This window comes from Pyrus communis, chromosome 5 (assembly GCF_041283825.1).
Source record: "Pyrus communis isolate YQ-2024b chromosome 5, ASM4128382v1, whole genome shotgun sequence".
Lineage (NCBI taxonomy): Eukaryota > Viridiplantae > Streptophyta > Magnoliopsida > Rosales > Rosaceae > Pyrus > Pyrus communis.
Window position 1 is genome coordinate 96333 of NC_142569.1, and position 18602 is coordinate 114934.

The 18602-nt window shown below is 35.5% G+C and overlaps 1 protein-coding gene and 1 pseudogene across 6 annotated transcripts; both read right to left on the minus strand.

Annotated features, from left to right (window-relative positions):
- Positions 1-929: 929 nt before the first annotated feature.
- LOC137722639 (BTB/POZ domain-containing protein At5g47800) lies at positions 930-6832 on the minus strand. Of its 6 annotated transcripts, none has more exons than XM_088693503.1 (7): positions 6100-6832; positions 4503-4574; positions 3728-3875; positions 3442-3511; positions 2694-3092; positions 1839-2576; positions 930-1696 (listed from the first exon to the last, which is right to left on the minus strand). In XM_088693503.1, exons 3-7 carry the CDS (start codon positions 3784-3786, stop codon positions 1094-1096), a joined length of 1869 nt encoding a protein of 622 aa, XP_088549629.1. In that variant the 5' UTR covers positions 3787-3875; positions 4503-4574; positions 6100-6832; the 3' UTR covers positions 930-1093. The 6 variants fall into 6 exon arrangements, with proteins under 6 accessions (XP_088549629.1, XP_088549630.1, XP_088549632.1 ...); XM_088693504.1 differs by lacking the exon at positions 6100-6832 and adding an exon at positions 4701-4843; XM_088693506.1 differs by lacking the exon at positions 3728-3875 and having other exon boundaries at positions 6100-6621.
- Positions 6833-16087: 9255 nt separating this feature from the next.
- On the minus strand, positions 16088-18242 carry LOC137722648 (pentatricopeptide repeat-containing protein At5g04780, mitochondrial pseudogene; annotated as a pseudogene).
- Positions 18243-18602: the final 360 nt, after the last annotated feature.

Here is an 18602-nt window from a genome sequence, read left to right on the forward strand (position 1 = left end):
ATGGTTTCTTGTGATTAATAATTGTAATTTCACTTAAAATGAACACCACGTCTTAAGGGTTGCATGATTTTTCAAGGGGTTTTCATAAAACATAATGAGTCTCTCATGTTCAGATTTGATCCGAACGTCTGGACGGGTTGCATGTTAGATATACGTTCTATGTTGGAGGTTCAAAGTAGAATATAAATTAGGAAAACCTAACATTCAAAGTGGCATGTGTAGATCATAAGTAATTGGTAAAAATACATAAGATTGCTAGGTGATGGTGGAACCCTAGTGCTTTCTTAATTTGATTTTTTCCAGAGCAGTTTTCTTTCCCCTTCATCTTTAATATTGCAGATTAGTTTATTTTTATTAATTAAATTCGTTTTAATTTAAGTAGGTTATAAATCAATCATCTCAACTTTCTGCTTTACAATAATTAATTGGAATTTGGTTTGTTTCGAATTATTTAATAATTCATGTGGAAAACGACCTTACGAGAACCGTTTATATTACAACAACCTTGTCATTCTTGCAAGTAATATAGGAGTTTTTAACCTGTTTGCGTGTGTGGTAAAATCCCTATCAATGTACCGGACTATGTTTTTAGCACAATAAAAAATTTCTTATAATCCAGATGGCGTTGACACGAACATTTCAATTGAAATAAAGGCATGTATACTGACAAAAAAACATAAAAAAAAAAAAAAAAAGAATGAAAATTAAAATCATTCGATATTATCTATGGTAAGAGGCGAATGAAGTTGGTTAAATTCCACAATAGGCTAGCTATAAGAATTTAGTTTGAACCCATCATTCTCGAGAATCAAACCTTAAACCTCTCACTTACAAGTGTTGATGAATACTGGTAGACCGTATTACGAAATAGAAGAGTTGCATGGTTTTAAAGTTGTTTGCAAGAAGTTCCCACCTTTAAGTTTAGAGTATGACACAAATGGTGGAGAGTACTCATCATAAGATAACATTGTTCAGAACTGAAACATTTTCTCCAATTCCAGAGGAATAAGGAATAAACAAAAAGAAAAACTTAATTACAAGAAGTTAGAAGTGCAATGGGAACGAGGATGATAGATGTTCGTGTACGTTTTTGCTACCTATCTTTGCCTTTGTCGCGGCCATTGTCCGGCCTACTTCCCCTTTGGATCATCTTCTTAGCGTCCAACTTGCTCCCTGCTCCTGCAGATCCAGATGCTCCTTCTCTTAGGATTTCCCTTTTGGTATCATGTCCTTGATGATCTACTTGTTGCGTTTCTGATCTGACACCCTTTCTTTCGTTTTCCACTGCTAACATTCCGTCTGATCTTTTGTTTTGCATTAGCAGCAGCGCATAATCTCTCTTTCCAGTGGTACTACTACTGAATTTATTATGAACACTTGCTGCTCCAAATTTTACCTCATCATGACTATGACTATTTGATTCTCTGCTAGCTGGCACTGTTTGTTTCCCCGGCTCCTGGGACTGGGAGGGTTTAACTGGCAGTGGTTTATGTTTACGACGATCAGGAGTTGCTGCTGCTGTCTTGGAGTTGGAATCTCTGTCTCTCTCCTGTTCAAAGAAGAGGACTTGCACAACAATCCTCAATGGTAGCCGCTCATTTTTCACAGCATGAGCACGTATCTCAGGCGACAACTTCTGGCAGTCTAAAATGCGGCACAGGCGCTTCTTGTCTGCCTTGCTCAGATCCCCATGCTCCTGCTTATTAACACATATGTTTCATCAATGAATTAGTCAACCAGCATTTAGTAATTAACTATACTTATGGTTTCTAAATGGCTATGACATTCACTTCTTATATTTGCCTTTGTCGTGGCCATGGTCCGGCCTACTTACATACCTTCAGATAAATGTTAATAGCCTTGTAGATGCCGTCATGGTCTTCCCTTGCAATATCTGGCAAAGCTTCAGCCAGTGATACCACTTTTGAAACTGGCATGTTGACATCCTTGGCAACGACTTGAAGGTACGAATCAATGAGTTTCCCAACCTTTCTCATTGTTCCTAAAACCTGAGCGCTTCTGTTCAATTCAGAAGCAGCTGCAGGGGATTGTCTTCTCGATAGCACTAAGAAACTTTCTAACACTGCCAAAACCAAGTCAATATCGTAAAATTCTGGGTCAGCGGGAGAGTGTGAAGGAAAAATCAGGTCATCCACCGTTGCCTCTTCGAGTTGTAGACCGGACCTCCTTAACAATTCTGTCTTTGTCACTGGGGACACTCCCAAGTAATTGGCAATGACAATAAGCCTTAGCAAGAAACCAACATAAACTGCTCCCTTGTCTTCGGGAATCATGCTCACAATGCTATCAACAATTCTTCGATTCTTTTCCATAAATTCCTCACCTGTTTGTGGAGGTGTTCTTGTGGTGTCTGGCAGCCAACAACAAGCATAGACGTGCAAAGCTTCCCCAATGAGCTGCGGTGGCAGCATATACGTGGATCTAACAGCAGTAATTATACATCGAAACGGGTCTACATCAAGGTCTGATATATCCTCAGTCCACCAATCCTTTGGGACAGAATGATGTTGCTTTTTGGTGTAGCCAGGCCTGGTATAAGTGTAGGACCATGAAACCTGCAAATTAAGATTGACTAACCTTTCTTAGTTTGAGCAAATCAATAAGGAAGAATAAAATAAACCGATTGCTGACAGAAGAAGAATAATAAACTTTTTAGGTGAGCATTATGCGACCTTTGCTGGAGGAGTATGGATTTTCTCAACAATTGAATCAATGCACTTTCTGATGATCCCAAGATTCTCAGACCACTCAGGAAACTTCACTGTAGTTTGTAGTGCAGTAATAGAGTCTTTCCAACCTTCAAGAATGCATGAATTGAAGAAAGCCTCAAGTTTCGGAACAAAATTTCCCTTCTCTACTGACTCAGTCATTCGGAGGAACTTAGCAGCACAAAATGCAGGTACAAAGTTATAGGCGCTGAGATTAATCGTAATTCCGTAACAGAACTTAGCACACATTTCGAACGCATCTTCACCTCCTGGAATATCGTGAAGCTCTATGCTGACCTTTTCCGAATCACCAGAGTGAGAGCAAAGCCGTTGTAAGAGGCCACATTTTGGAAGAAGTGGAAACTGCAGCAAACAAAAGCACAATTATCCCTTGACCAAGAGCAAGCACATCAATGTGTACATGCAGAAGAAGTGCTAGCTGTATTAGTTTGCTGTATGATTTTACAAAATTGGGAGAAATAGTGAAATGTTCATTCTTATTCAATGTTTTTCCTTTCCTTCATTTCTCCAGTACTACTATCACGCACTGAAGAACTTTTTTTTTTTTTGCTTTAAAAACACTGAAAATTTCTAAACAGGAATGCGGAGGAAGTACTGATCAGCAGAAAAATTGCACATCCGTGACTGCACGAGAAAATGAAATTGGTGCATTTCCACAAAACATTATTCCTTGTAAATGATGAGTTCATACCGTATGGAGAAGATAATTGATGTTGTTAATTTGTATGACAAAGTCGCTGGGTGCATCCGAAATCACGGTCCTGCACACACAGTGAATGCAAAATCAGCCGAAATAAAATTGTTGTGAGGACAGCTTACAAATCAACAAATTAGTTTAATTAAAACCGAAGTGCACAAAGTAACAATTTCATTATGAACGTGAGCTGTGAGGACGTACGCGTGAGGAAATTGATTCTATGCATGACCATTCAATCTGATCTATGGAACAAAGGTGGGGAACAAGTCATAGCTAGTACCTGGTAGCTTCTTCAGCGTAGAAGGTGTCCGGCTTGGTTCCAATTTTCATAAACTTCATTTTCAGATTAGTACTTTGCTTTTACAAGAGATGATAACAGGTTCTCCCTTTAAAATACTTGTGCAGCAATACACCCTTTTGGATGATTTCTGAAAGAGATTAGTTCAATTTCAGAACTAAACTAAATCATTCGCTTCACTACCTATAAGCCTAAGAGAATGCTGTAGATATGTGAAAAGAAGAAATATATATGGGTAATGCATTTTGGGAAAAGTATCTATTCAGGCGTGATATAATTTTCCAAATTAAGGGAACCAAACTGTAAATCGCAAAGGCTATATGGCAGGGAGATTTTAATTGACTAGCTAGCTAGAAATTCACCAGACAGACCAAAGCTATTTGTCTGATCGAATTATATCTCCATTATATACACAAATTTTATACCAAAAATAACATAAATATCTTGTTAATGAAGCTGAAACATTAACTAATTAGTAATAATTAGCATGTAGATGGTTGCAAATTATGAAAGTAGGAGGCTGGTTTTGATTGTCTCAGAAGCTGAACGAGGATGCAAGTTTGAATCGTCAAAATCCACAAATTAAGATATTATCATGGAAATTCCATCTCTAGCTATATATATATATATATATATATATATATGAATTAAGAATATGAATTAAGTTGTGAAGTAGTAGAATTTATGGCCCTTAATTACAGAAATTTAAGAATATGAATTAAGTTGTGAAGTAGTAGAGTTTATGGCCCTTAATTACCTGATAATCATCTTTCGTCCAGCCAACAAGGTGTCAAGGATCCACGAACATCAGCATACATTGTTAATCAACCTGCAACTCCTCCAATTTATACGTACATAAGATACAAATATATATACACACCCCAAATAATTAGTTAAGGTAGTTTTTCCTGAACTGCATTAATAATAAATACTAACACGTGGAATTGATTTTTACTCTAAGAATAGTCAGACTCGATTAGTAGTGCATATGTGAACTTTCAAACTACTCTAATTCAACTTTCCTGTGTTGCCACAAGAACTAAGGATGCCATGCAAATCATTTTTTAAATATTTTGTATGTATAAACTTGTTTAATTTGGAAGTTACACCGTCCATGGATGTATTTGTATTAGTGGACGAGTTGGATTAATAATTGTGGTTTAAAGTCATTTAATTATAAGAAGTGAGACACGGCCACATGGACTAGACACTGACGACAGATTACTGACAAGACGTATATGAATAATCAGCTATATGCAGTACAGCGAGCAAGCAGGATATATATTAAGTTGTTTCACTTGTATATAGCCTTGTGTGTGCCAATTTCTGACAGTTTGATATCTGATCCAACCCAACCCAAGCCCCAGACTCATGACTCGCATCGCATGACCTAGCTAGCTAGCTGATACTGTTAAAACTACTTTTGGTCTGAATATCTATCCTTGAAAGAGGAACCATATATATACTGCTAATGCAGCACAACACGCAGTACTCCTATATTTTTCTTCCAATTAGCAGGCCAGAAGGAATAATACAAACATTTTTATATAAAAAGATTCAATATTAGTTCATATATATAGCAGAAAAGAGAAGCATCGATCGGAAGAAACGTTTGTTAATTAAAGGTAGATTAGCTAGAACAACTTAGCTAGAACACCATAAACAATGTACTCTCTGCTCATATAACCTTTTGACGTCGATACATATAAACTATAATATATGAGTGCGCATGGCCTCTCAAGTTGTATGTGTGTATATTTATACATACGAATATATACATACTGGAGGGTGGAGACCATTTAGCTATTTAGGGACGCACTCACTTTTGACATTGATAAAGAGCCCCTCCACGAGCTCCATATATGTAAGATGGTTTTGTTCATTTCTATTTGTCCATATATTCAATTCGAATTCAAAAAAAATTTGGCAACTTTTTGGCTGACTTGTAAATAATTGTTAAAGCTCTCCTGTCTTACAGTCTCCTTTGGACATTACATAGTTATCCTTTAGCAAAGTAGGGCAAAATCTTTCTTTCATTGCTGAATAACAGAATGGAAAGACAACCAAGTTATTTACCTATATATGTATATATAATACATATACATATACGCATAAACTTTTGAAGTTAATTATATCAGGATAGAGTCAACTTGCAAGCTAGATGATTAAGTTTTATGCAAGTCAAATAATCACACTCCAATTTCCCTCTATTTATACTAAATAGCATATATATCATTAACAATATTGGGTAGTAACTGGGACTAGGACGACTTAGCAACTGATATATATAGAGGCCAATATTATTCCCAATGAACAGTAATTAAGAAATATAATGATCAAAAGAAGGTACGTACCGCAAGTAAACAATTGAGCTGAAGGAACGTTGTTGAATTCCAAGGCAGCAACAGCAGCTAATTTATACAGTCGATCGGAAAAGATGCAAAGTAATTTAATTACCTTCAAATAGCTCCAGGTGATCGAGTGGACCGGATTGGAGAGAGCGACTGTATAGCTGAGCAACCAAATTAGAAAATCCAGTATCGAATAACTTCTGATGGGAAGCCACTCTAAGTACTAGCCAACGAGATGCAGCAACGTGAAATATAGAGAATAGGGTAATATACATGTCATGCATATAATCCCGAGAGAGAAAGAGAGAGAGAGAGAGAGAGGGGGGGGCCGCCGGGGGGGGGGGGGGGGCGGGGGGGGCGGGGGAAGGAAGTGTCTGAGGGACGACTGATAATTAGGGGTTTCTGTTAGCTAGCTAAGCTTACTAACTAGAACAAGTACTGCTGTGACTGCTGTGACTGTGAGACACCAACGGGAGAGAGAGAGAGTGTCTGCAGTGTGTCTGGGATTGGTTGGGATTAGTCAACAGGGTAATGTATGAAAAGCGCATTATTCATAAGACATGCATTATGTGATATATATGCATTATATGTGATATATGATAAAGTGCTTGAATTATAAATAATGATAGAAAAAGCGGGATCAACCGGTCTCTTCTGGCGATGGAGCGCGCGCAGGCCAAAGTCTATGGAATTAGTGCTCTAACTGTGATTGAATTATTCAAATTAGAATTGAACTAAATAATTACAAAAAAGCATGCGATATATTCAAGAAGATTGCAAGTGGGAAGTGAGAAGGCCTTAAAGAAACAAAGTCAAGAAAAGCTCAAAAGAGTGCTCCTCCTGAAACATCATGCCCATCGCGTGGGACCAGATCATCACATCTTGCTGATTTCTCTTACTGCTTAAGGGAATTGATCCCCTCCGGACCTTAGTGTTCGGAATCTAAAGATCAAGCAATTCAAGCCACTCATCTGTGTAGAAAAGAAATCGAAGTTGTTGGTTTGTGTGGGATGAGTCAGCATAATGAGTTTGGAAATCATCAGATTCAATTTGTATGGTCCAAATTACTTAATCTTTAAGTTCCAAACATTAAGATCTAGAATGGATCCAAATTCTTGATTAAGTCGCCTCTGCCTAACTTAAGTACTATATATTATATATATTCATTCCTCCGGTTCTTTTTTTTCTTTTTTTTGGTTAAACATATTCATTTCTCCGTTGAAATTGAAATGAAAGAAAATAAAGCAAGATCCCGTTAATTAATTAATTGATTCCCAGTTTCCTATTTCCTCTTCAACCATGATGCTTTCCCCCACTAAGGTAAAGGTATATTCTTCTTCTTCTTCTTCTTCTTCTAATCTAGGCTAGCTAGGCTAGCAATTGTAAAAGATACTTAGTTGGCTCCTCTTATTCTGCATGTCAGCCACGTGTCTCGTCCTCTACCGTTTGTTACATCTCTTGCACTCACAGTCACACTGATGGGATTGTCATGCCTCCCCATTGTCGGTTGCTTCCAGGGGCAGACACAGACAAGTATTCTCTTCTCCCCCACTCTCAAGTCCGAGTCTCCACCAGCCGACCAACCATGCATCCTCATCTTAATTTCCAAATTGGGTAAATTGCGGTTAGATCTTTTAAACTAGAGAGGTTTAACAAAACACTTCCAGTACTGTTCACTTTTAACAAAAAATTACATTTATACATTTTCTTGGTACTATTCACTATACCTTTAAAAAGGATTTTTCATTAAAAATAAAGTTTTTTATGAACTTTTCATTAGTTTTTTTTTTTAAAACTATTACCTTAATTGAAATTGAGCTCTTAAATTCTTTTTTAGGTAAATTAATCCCTTGAACTATTTAAAATCAGTCAATTAACTCTTTGCCGTTACATTACGGAATTAATTTCGTCAAATTCAAGAGCAAATTAGTCATTTTATCATCAATTGTTACTTGTCAGCTATGACCACCAATAAAATTTTGACACATGGACACAGAATAATTCAAAAACATATAGCATATATAATGAGAAAACATAAAAAATTAAAAAAAAAAACTAAATGTTTACATAACGGACCATCTCAAATTAGCATTACACATTATTTTGTTTTCAAATGTCATAAGTTCATTGGTAGTTATAGTTGACAATTAAGAATTGATAAAGGAAAAACTAATTTTCCTTTGAATTTGACAAAATAGTAGATGGAATCTACCGATAAGGGGTCAATTGGCTGATTTCAAATAGTTTAGGGGTAAATTTACCAAAAAAAATAGTTCAAGGGTCAATTTCAATTAGAGTAATAGTTCAAGGGGTCAAATGACATTTTACCCTTCTTAATTTCTCTAGTTTATGCCCTGCCAACACTTGGAAAATTTTCACATGCCCAGTATTTAAGAGGTATTCTACATATCATAATACAAGTAGAGAAAAAAAAAATTGTGTCCTTTCCTTTGTATTATAACACATGAAATAGCTCCACCAACACAACATATGCAATATTTTGCATATATATTATATTAGAAGAATGTTAGGAAAACTATATTTTTTTTGCCACACGATGTGACGATTGATGGTTAAACTTATTTTTTAATAATTTAAAGAAAGAACTAAAACATCAATCACAACATTTATATAATTTACAACACCGATTGTATATATACTCACTCGTGTCCAATTGTATATTATATATATTACGTATTTTTTTTTTTTTTGGGGGGGGGGGTGGTTTGTTGGATTTAGCTAATGGATCTTCTGCCTAAGTCAATATCTTTGATAAAAGAAAGTGTTAAGAGCTTGTATGTGTAGTCAAAAGCATACCAATGAATGGTAGAGATAAGGTATTTATAGGAGGTGGCCGGTCATAGAATTTTGGTTTGCCCTACCCATGGTAACTTCTGATTGGCCAAGGTGAATCATCTAAATGGATGAGAAGGGAATAATCAGGTAAGTATCCTTGATTGATAGTGAAGAGGATTTCTTACTTGTTTGAGTTGTTCTGCAATCATGAATGTATTAAAGATGAGCTTGGCGGTGTCGTAGACAACTGCACAAGTCTCCAGGGATGTTGAACTGCGACTGAGAGTATTTGTGTGTCCTAGGGTTGGGTTCGGTTTGAAACGGTTTGGGTTTTGGCCAAAATTGAAACCGAACCGAAATTTCGGTTCGGTTCGATTTCAGTCTGGTTCGGTTTTTTTCATGAATTTTTTTTTTTAATCTGGAACGAATTTGCAACAATTGATTGAGGATACAAAAACTTCTGCATAAAATGAATACGAACTGGGACGATCGGCCATGGATCTGACATTAGTGGGTGTCGGTGTGTCTTTCTTGTTGTGGATCCAAGAGCTCTCGCAGAGAAAAAAACACATGCATGTGTTAATTCTTTGATTTTTCCATGAAAATAAACCCAGTAAAACTAAATAGTAGCCATCCAGGGAGATTTTTACCTTGGGGGTTTGTTTTTAGTCCCAAACATCTCGTCACTCGTCAGCCATAGCAACACCTATGCATCTGTTGCCAAATTGGAAGATTATAATATGCAAAATCCCAACAAAATAATTTAAAAAAAAAAACCATTTTACATGGACATTAGCTGTGCACATAATAATTTATAAATACAAATCCAATATTTGTTGGTTTCATGGAATTTACAAAACCAATTATTAACCAGGGTTGTATTTTCAAAGGTTTCTGAATATTACAATATAAAATTATAAATCATATTTGTTTCGATTCGAAAATTACATGTGAGAGATCGGAAAACCCAGATTAGAATCTTCCAATTTGGAGGGGGTTCCGATTCAAAATGGGCGAGGGAAAATCATGGTTTGGAAGAAGAGGAGGAGAACAGGAGACTGGAGAGAGAGTGATTTGGAGGAAGCGAGGAAGGAGAGAGAGAGACAGGCTGAGGAAGCAAAGGCAGAGAGGAAGAAGTGGAGGGGAGAGAGAGAGTGAGTGTTTGAGATCTGAAATGGGAAATAGGATGGGAGTGAGACGGCTAGGGTTTGTAAAGTTAAGAAATTTTATAAAGCATTAAATTTAAGAAACTTATAAATAACTTACTGGCACCATTATAACAATTCAAAGCCTACAGTCAAGTTGGCTTGGAACAATTAACTTCAACCTGCAGGGAAGGGATTCAAACCCTGACGCCCACATGTTTTTAGTATTTATATATGATTTTTTTTTCGGTTCGATTCAGTCTGGTTCGGTTTTCGAACCTCAAAAATCGAAACCGAACCAGCCAGATTTAGTTTGGTAGTTTCGGTTCGGTTATTTTCGGCTTCGTTTCGGTTTGGTTTTCGGTTTTTTGAACCCACCCCTAGAGTGTCCTGCCCATTTAATGAGGGCATTCTTGTCTTCTTCGGAAAAAATCCATGTGTCATCTTCAGGATCATTGTGAACATTTTTTTTATTCTATTAGGTTAAATGATCTAATGGCTCTTATTTAGATGTGTAATTTAAATGTACATTTTTATGTGCATTAGAGAAAGCCTTGTAAACCAATTGCATGAGATATTAATGTACTCTCGACCTCTGTGCTTTAAAGCATTATAGTGACATATACCGAGTTAAGATCTTACATCCATTAAATAATTTGTTAAACTAAGATGACGTGGCAAATATGAGGCCCACATTTTTAATGACGTAGATGCCAACTTTGCATTATGTGAATAAAACAAAATGCTTAGTCATTAGAAAGAAAAAAAATAATTGAAGTTAAAACTAATCTAAAACAAACTTCAATAACAAAAAGGGGTCACACTACAGTTTAGTGGCATTCTTTTCATTTGTGAGTGAAAAATCTTATGTTCGATTCTTGCCAAAAACAAATTTGAACCACATTATTGCTAACCCATTATGAGGCTCAGCCTCCTCCTTACCCGAACCCCAAAAATATATAATATCGTTTGTTAAAAAAAAAATCAATAACAAAAAGTGGGCCCTCTTTCTCTTCTCCCACATCACCTTCTCTTCTCAGACATATCACTTTCAACCCTTCTGAGTTTTATTTTTGTTTTCTCCTACAAATCTCAAATTCTAAACAGAGACAGTCTATCCGATCCATTGTCACAATTATGTTAGACTTTATATATTTCATAAACAACTAAAAACACTAACCTGAAAGAATCCATAAATTATGCTCAATTGATAAAGTACTTAAAGTTAACATGGCATGTAGGAAAGATGAACCATCTTTGACAGAACCGTGCGAAATAGACTCAACCATGGACTTCTCCTTTGGTGGAAATTGTATTGGAATCTTGCGAAATAATATGTTAGTTGACCAAAGTTTTATGCACACTCAACACTCCTTTATACTCAAACTAATGAGACGTTCATATGAGTTTCTATGTGTTGTGAGCAAAGGCCTTAGCCTTATATTTATATGGACTTAACCCTAATGAATCTTCCCATAGTAATGTCATTAGGAATCCTTGCAATCCAAGGATAATTAATACACCAAAACTCATTCCAAATATGATAGAATTAGGAGCCCTTATTCCCCAAGGAAATCTGGAATATATTAAATTTACTTGGGGTACAAGCTATAGCTATTAACTTAATCCTAATCTTATTTATATTCCAAACAATCCTTAAATTAATTGTGTAGACTTATTAACCGTTGGATTATGATCCAACGTCCAACATTCTCCCACTAGGTTAAACAGTTAATTCAAAAAAGATCTTTAATGGATTTATAAGCAAGATTAGTTTATTGGCCAATGAATTTAGTCCGCTAATAAGCTTCCTACATGTTCTATCAAATGGAGTTTACTTATCTAGAATTATCAGAGACTATGAACTTGGTAGCATCCATGAGCTCTTATAATCACTAAAATAAGCTCTCCATTCACATGAAACATATGTCATAGATTTGGTAGTTAAGTGAATCAAAACTTGAATTGAAAGAATCAATTCATTCACTTATTGGTCATCCTTATCAATCTTTATAAGATTGCCTTATACTTCATATGAAGCTCATAAACTGCATAACCAGCTTATTTTTGTGTCTAACAAAATTGATGACAAAACTCTTTTGCAGTTTAAGATGTTCGCTACTACTCTATGTGTTATGAACCATAAAACCTAAGTACAAAACTCAATTCTACTGGTACTTAGAACGCAACTGAAAAATACACCTTTGCTGCTTTATGGAATTCACAACATAACTAAAAACTTAAATCCATACCTTAATGTAGCTTGTAAATTTTGTTGCTTCCTTATTGTCGTGAATCACAAATTAAACTACCTAGCAACTGCATAAAACTTTCACAGCTTAGTAAATCAGGATAGCCTTATATGAATGTGTAATGCCAATATGGATCCTTATTCGACTATACACAAGCGGCCACAATTTCAATTTTTGAAATTTAAACCCATATTCATAATATCTTATAGGTCTTTTACAAATAGACATAAAAACCAATCAAGTGAGGCACATATAATTAGCTAAACATCCTTCATGGCATAACTACACATTTAAATTGTTCCTCCCACCAATTAATTATATCTTATATTGAATGCGAGAAACAAAGACCATAACCAGATGCATATATTCATCAAAAAATATGTTATTGCACCTTACACTTAATCATATTATACAACAATGAATATGTTAAGCCAAATTCGTTTAGCAAATATAACTTCATGTCAATTCTTTCAGTCATTACTTCCAAATAGTATGTACCAAACAACTTAAAATACAATTGTCTTTACAAGAACTTAACCAAATAGTATTAATCATGTATGGTACGAGTGTTAAAACATGAGAATACTGTCATACATGCATACAAATTCGAAAACAACCGTGGAACAATTATAGGATTGAAAACTGGACAATCCTAATAAAATCTAGAAAATTTCAATTATAGCATGCATCTTTTTTTTCACAAACTCGACTTTAAAATTCTAGGGAGAAACATGCAAATATAAAACTAAGTTTCATACTCAAAACTTTACAAATGTATATTAGCATAAGAACAACTCCCACGGATCTTTAGAACTTAGCATGTGTGACTTAGATTCAATGAGTGTGAAGCCCAACTATTTGTTTATCAATTCTCCCACTTAGGCAAACACTCATTGCATTTGTTACTCTGAAAAGCATAGAGGTAAAAATATATTTTTTTATTTGTACTAGTATAGAATATCTAAAAATTTATCAGTAAAGTAGTATACTAGAGCAAAAACCAAGATTCCAACTTGAGGAATTACATAGTTGATGTATAATTGATTTGTCCCAAAACCACATAGACAATACAAGAGACATTAAACTTTATAAAATAAAATATGAAATTGTTCTAGAGCTAAAAGATAGCTCAAATTTTTCGAAATATAAGAAAACAATGAAAACTCCAGTCTGGACTTTCAACTGTGCACATGTTACTAATAAAATCACCATAAATATAGTACACCACCAATAAGCACGAAAATTTTCAATCTTATACGTAGACATATATATGAACAACATATCCAAATTTCAAGTCATTCTGAGGTCATTCAATCATTTGTTTGTTAAACTTAATTGAAACGATGAAAACTGCCTGACTAGACTTTCAACTGAACACGGGTTACTAAAAAAATCCCTATAAATAAAATACACAACCCAAAATCACAAAATTTTGCAGTCTAAAAATAGACATATATATGAAGAACATATTCGAATTTCAAGTCATTTGGTAGTCAATAGCTGAGTCGTTTGTTAATTTCCAGATACGTATTCCAGCAGAAAAAATTCTGTGCATCTATGTCAACTTGATAAAACCACCAAAAATTCAATTCTTCATGTATTTTCGTAATTTTGGTGTCTAAAGAAGCTTTAAGAAGTCTACTTCAACATATAGCTTTATCATGAATAAATCTTGGGCCATAAAGATATGCAAATAAACAACATATCAGTAGATTTCAATGTGTACTTGGGCAATTTGTGATTATCCTTCATGTGTTCAACAACATATGCTTCATTTAATTTTGAGAAGAGAAGACAACACATAACAAACATTAAATCACATACCCAATCTTGAAGAAATCCAAAACTTTTAACAAGATAAACATACCACCATCTCTGAATACACTGCGATATGCCATTTTTGAACTGAATTAAGGCAAATTTAATCAAATGTCTATCTCGATCTAAAAATTAATTTAAACCAATGAAGGTTACATTTGGTCAAGAAGCCTTAAGACCAAACAAATTCTATGTCATGCTTTATCTATCCCAATATGGGATTTAAGGGGGCTCCTATGAAAAGCATTCAAAAACTTTATACATAGAACTATTATGACTTTATATTCACAAATGAACAAATATCCCATAAACTTTACAACTGCAACAACTTGCACCTTTGTTTGGTTGTAGCTTAATCAGTTTTTAGTGTTAAAGAAAACTATCCACCTTTGTTTGGCAATCAGTTATCATAGGCAGTTTATGATAACTTTTAGCATGTCTTAATAATAAAAATTTCAATTGAAGAGCATGCTTATTTAGCAAAGTTAGAGAAAACATACAATTTTCTGGTTTTAATTAGACCTAATATTTTAAAATATGTGAAACTAATTTTCTCCAGGATTTTAACCATGCATTAGTTCCATATATGCATGATAAGAAAAAATAGCTGCTATAGAATTGAAAAACTAAAAGCAATTCTAGCATGATTTATGCAAAATATTAGGCAACAAAGATATTGATATGTAAGAATAGTTTTTCCAATTTTAGTTATTCATGTCAATTATTTTCGGTTTGATCATATATATTAAATTGAAAACGTTAACCAGTCCTCATAGAGATTGAGCATGCAGTAGCATATTAACATATTGAGAAAATATACTAATTTTTATAAAACAAAACTGCAAATAAAATATGGGTAGCAGTGAGCTTGAAGACCAAATTAAATTCTTATATGTCTTATTTCAGATATAACTCATGAGTTGAATACGATATATTCCTTGATTTTGTAAGGTACCCTTTTAACATGCATTTAGTCATATGTTTCAACTAGCATGCTAACAACAATAATATATATTCATGGAACAAATGTGATTTAGACACGTTTTAGGGATGTACTTACATTTAAAACTTATGAATTCACATGCTTTGTGACAATAGTTGTCTCATACACTGCTTCAAGTTTATCACATATGTGACATACACAATCCTGCAGGCTTTATGATCAAAGGTGTCCTCTAATGTTCTTAATGAGGTTGTTCCCTCTTTTAGCCAATTTCAACAGCAGTACATGTCCATGGTATTCAATCAATAATATAGTATGCATACTATTGTCACAATAGTTAATTAATCTCATAATACCAAAGCATGGGCTATACCATAAGCAATATACATATTCAAGGTCATAAAGTATCATTAGTGTAATATCTTTGGAGTGAGAAGGATCTGAATGAGGTATGGCTGCAGCTAGGGGGTGGGTGGGGAGGTTGGGGTGGGGAAGGGTTGGTGGAGAAAGGAGAATGGAGTTGAAGATGAGAATAGTCAATAGTGGTGGGGAGTGGGGCCCATAGATTATTGACGGCCACATCGAAAAAATAATATAATTAGACTTGTAGTTGCCGCACAAGCAATTTTAACGGTTAAATTGATGAATTAATTAACGAATGTATGACAAAATCAAATATAAGTTTGTGTATGATATTATAATATTTTAAAAGATAAGTATGAAATTACAATTGCACTCAAATTTAAGAGTGCAAAATATTATTTAGCTAGGCAATATCATGCAAGTAGATTAGACAGCGCAGGGCCCAACCATATATCCCTAAAATCTCTTCATTTGAAATGAAGATGGATGAGCTAACTGCTAATTATTCGTCAAAGACCCACCAATTATGTTATGACGAGGAGGCTAAGCTTAGTATATATGTGATAGAATGGTCATGATATCCTCGGTAAAGTTAAAGATAGGAGGATTAAGGTACGTAAATTACTTTCCATACTCTTCTTTTGATTGATTAGATATTGTTATAATTACCTAAGTTATCCGAAACTAATCTGTTTCTTGTTTAATTATCTAATTACCATGTTAATGCATGGCCGCCTCAGTCCTCACAATTTAATATTTAATCACTTCACATTGTTCACAACCAATTACTTATTACTGTAATGGAGAATATCTGAAAAAAGTATGTCACCAAAAATCCCCACAAGAACGATAACCATTCTTGAAATGGTGAAACCTGTTTGTATCCCTAACGATGATTTCCCTTCCCCTACAACTTCAACCGACCTTCATAAAAGCATGGCAGTCAACACAAATCCTAAGATTCTTCATGATCCCGATAGGAACATTGGAAGGTAAGCACATCAACCCAAAAGTAAGAGCAACTTTCTCACTGTGGTTGCCTCAAAAGTTCATGCTTTCTGCTCTCACCCACGTAATGAAGGTCGTGTTCAGTCTCAGCCTTGTAGCCCATTGTCTTCAATTCTGTGACCAAATCGTCCAACTTTGAATATATCTAATCAATTCTAGTACGTTTCCTCTATCCGACCATTAATGAGTGAACTGTGTCCTTTATTTCAATCCAACTCTTCCCTCTCTCTCTTTCTTCAACTCGCTTTCTATAAGAATCTCCCTCCTTCTCGCAACTTCCCCCCACTTGTTATTTGCTGCATAAACATTTGACAGCAATATATGGTTTCCTGCATTATTAGGTTCTATCTCAGACAAATGCTTTGTTGCGACCTCGGCCAAGTCAATATTTCCATGGATCCTACAAGAAGCCAACAGAGAACCCCACATAGAAGCAGTAGCACCAAACGGAATTTTCTGTATCAAGTCATAGGCTTCAAGAATCAACCCTGACCGACCTAAAATATTAACCATGCATGAATAGTGAACAACATTTGGTGACACATTGTGCTCTGTTATCATGAGGTTGAAATATTTCTTTCCACTTTCAACTAGTCCCATATGACTACAGGCAGTTAATACCGAAACATAGGTTACCTCACCCGGGAACATACCTATCTGCTGCATTTTCTCCAATAAGACCATCACCTCTAGGGAGCAAGCATGTCTAGCGAACCCTGAAATCATGGCTTTCCATAAAACAATGTTCCTCTCGTTCATACCTTGAAAAACACTGTACGCTTCTCTAATGCTACCACATTTTGCATACATGTCTATAAGAGAGGAAACAGTAAATACGTTCAAACCAAAGCCAGTTGTAGATAACAGAGCATGCAACTGCTTTCCTTCAATGAGAGCAGCCAGACCTGCACAAGCACAAATAGCAGAATAAACTGTAAACTGGTTCTGTTCTAACCATATGCTTTTAGCTCTATGGAACAACACCCTCTTCATAAAGCTCATTTTGCACATACCCGGCAACCATCGAACTCCACGTAACATCACTCCTCTCTGGCAAAGGCTCAAAAACAGAGCTTGCATCCTTTATCAAACCAGACTTTGCATAAACGTCAAGCAACGCGATTCCCACATAGACATTTAAATTCATTGCTAACTTAACAGCAAAAGCATGCAGTTGTTTACACGCAAACACAGCGCATTTGGCAGCACAAGCGCAAAGAACACTTGAAACAGTGAATTCACTGAAAGGGTTTCCTTGTCTTTGCATTTGCAAGAAAAGATCAAGAGCTTCTTGTTCCTCCCCATTCCGCGAAAGTGATCCAATCATTGTATACCATGAAACTAAGCTCCTTTCAGGCATTTCATCGAATACCTTGCCGGCACAATCAAGTAAACCACATTTGCAGCACATGTTGATGAGCATATTAGAGGTTAAAGTGTCTGCTACTAATCCGGCACGTATGATATGTGCATGGCAGGCCTTCCCTTCCGCTGGTGCACCTGTTCCTGCACAAATTTGTAGGATTTCATGAACAAGAGGGGTGCACACGTCCCTCGCGTCCTCCGCCCCAACAGTTACAGGGGACTGTTAAGGTCCATTGGCAATGGCTGACAAATGTCTGCAATAGTTTCGAACAGGGCAAAACAGTCCCTCCAAGTTTCTCCTCCTCAAGGTTCTCATCGATGTCATGGTCAGTCAAAAGCCCTTGAAACGCACACGGAATTCGGATCCTATGCCTCGGGGCCCCTAAACCCAAACCATGTTGTTACTCCAAGCCCCAAATAGCACTATTGTAAACGAGTGTCCCACTATAAAGGCCCATTTCTCGCATTCATGAATCCTAATTTCCTTCAATTGGGATTTCAGTTGTTTGTCAACTTCCAAATTTTTCCCCCAAAAATGCTATTCTTACTATCTATTTGTTTCATCATTTGTCGATCTCATCTCCTTAATAGAGATTAGACATACATATGTCGATAAACCCTACCTCTATTAGAGAGATGATAAGTCTAGCACTAGTCATTTTTTCCTCTACACACATTGAACATTGATACTATTAAGGGAAACAATAAACACTTTTTTTCTCCTCTCACATCCCCTATTTAATCTTTTCCGTTGTTTCTACTTGATTTATTGAATTTGATAACCACAAATAAAAAGAGGTGTGCGAAAAGCTAAAA

Excerpts from the sequence above, each read along its gene's own strand:
- LOC137722639 (XM_088693503.1), bottom strand. The coding sequence starts at position 3,786 with ATGAAGTTTATGAAAATTGGAACCAAGCCGGACACCTTCTACGCTGAA. Across the intron at positions 3,093-3,441 it reads TCAATTATCTTCTCCATACG|TTTCCACTTCTTCCAAAATG; the intron begins GTATGAACTCAT and ends TGTTTGCTGCAG. Across the intron at positions 2,577-2,693 it reads TCCATACTCCTCCAGCAAAG|GTTTCATGGTCCTACACTTA; the intron begins GTCGCATAATGC and ends CTTAATTTGCAG.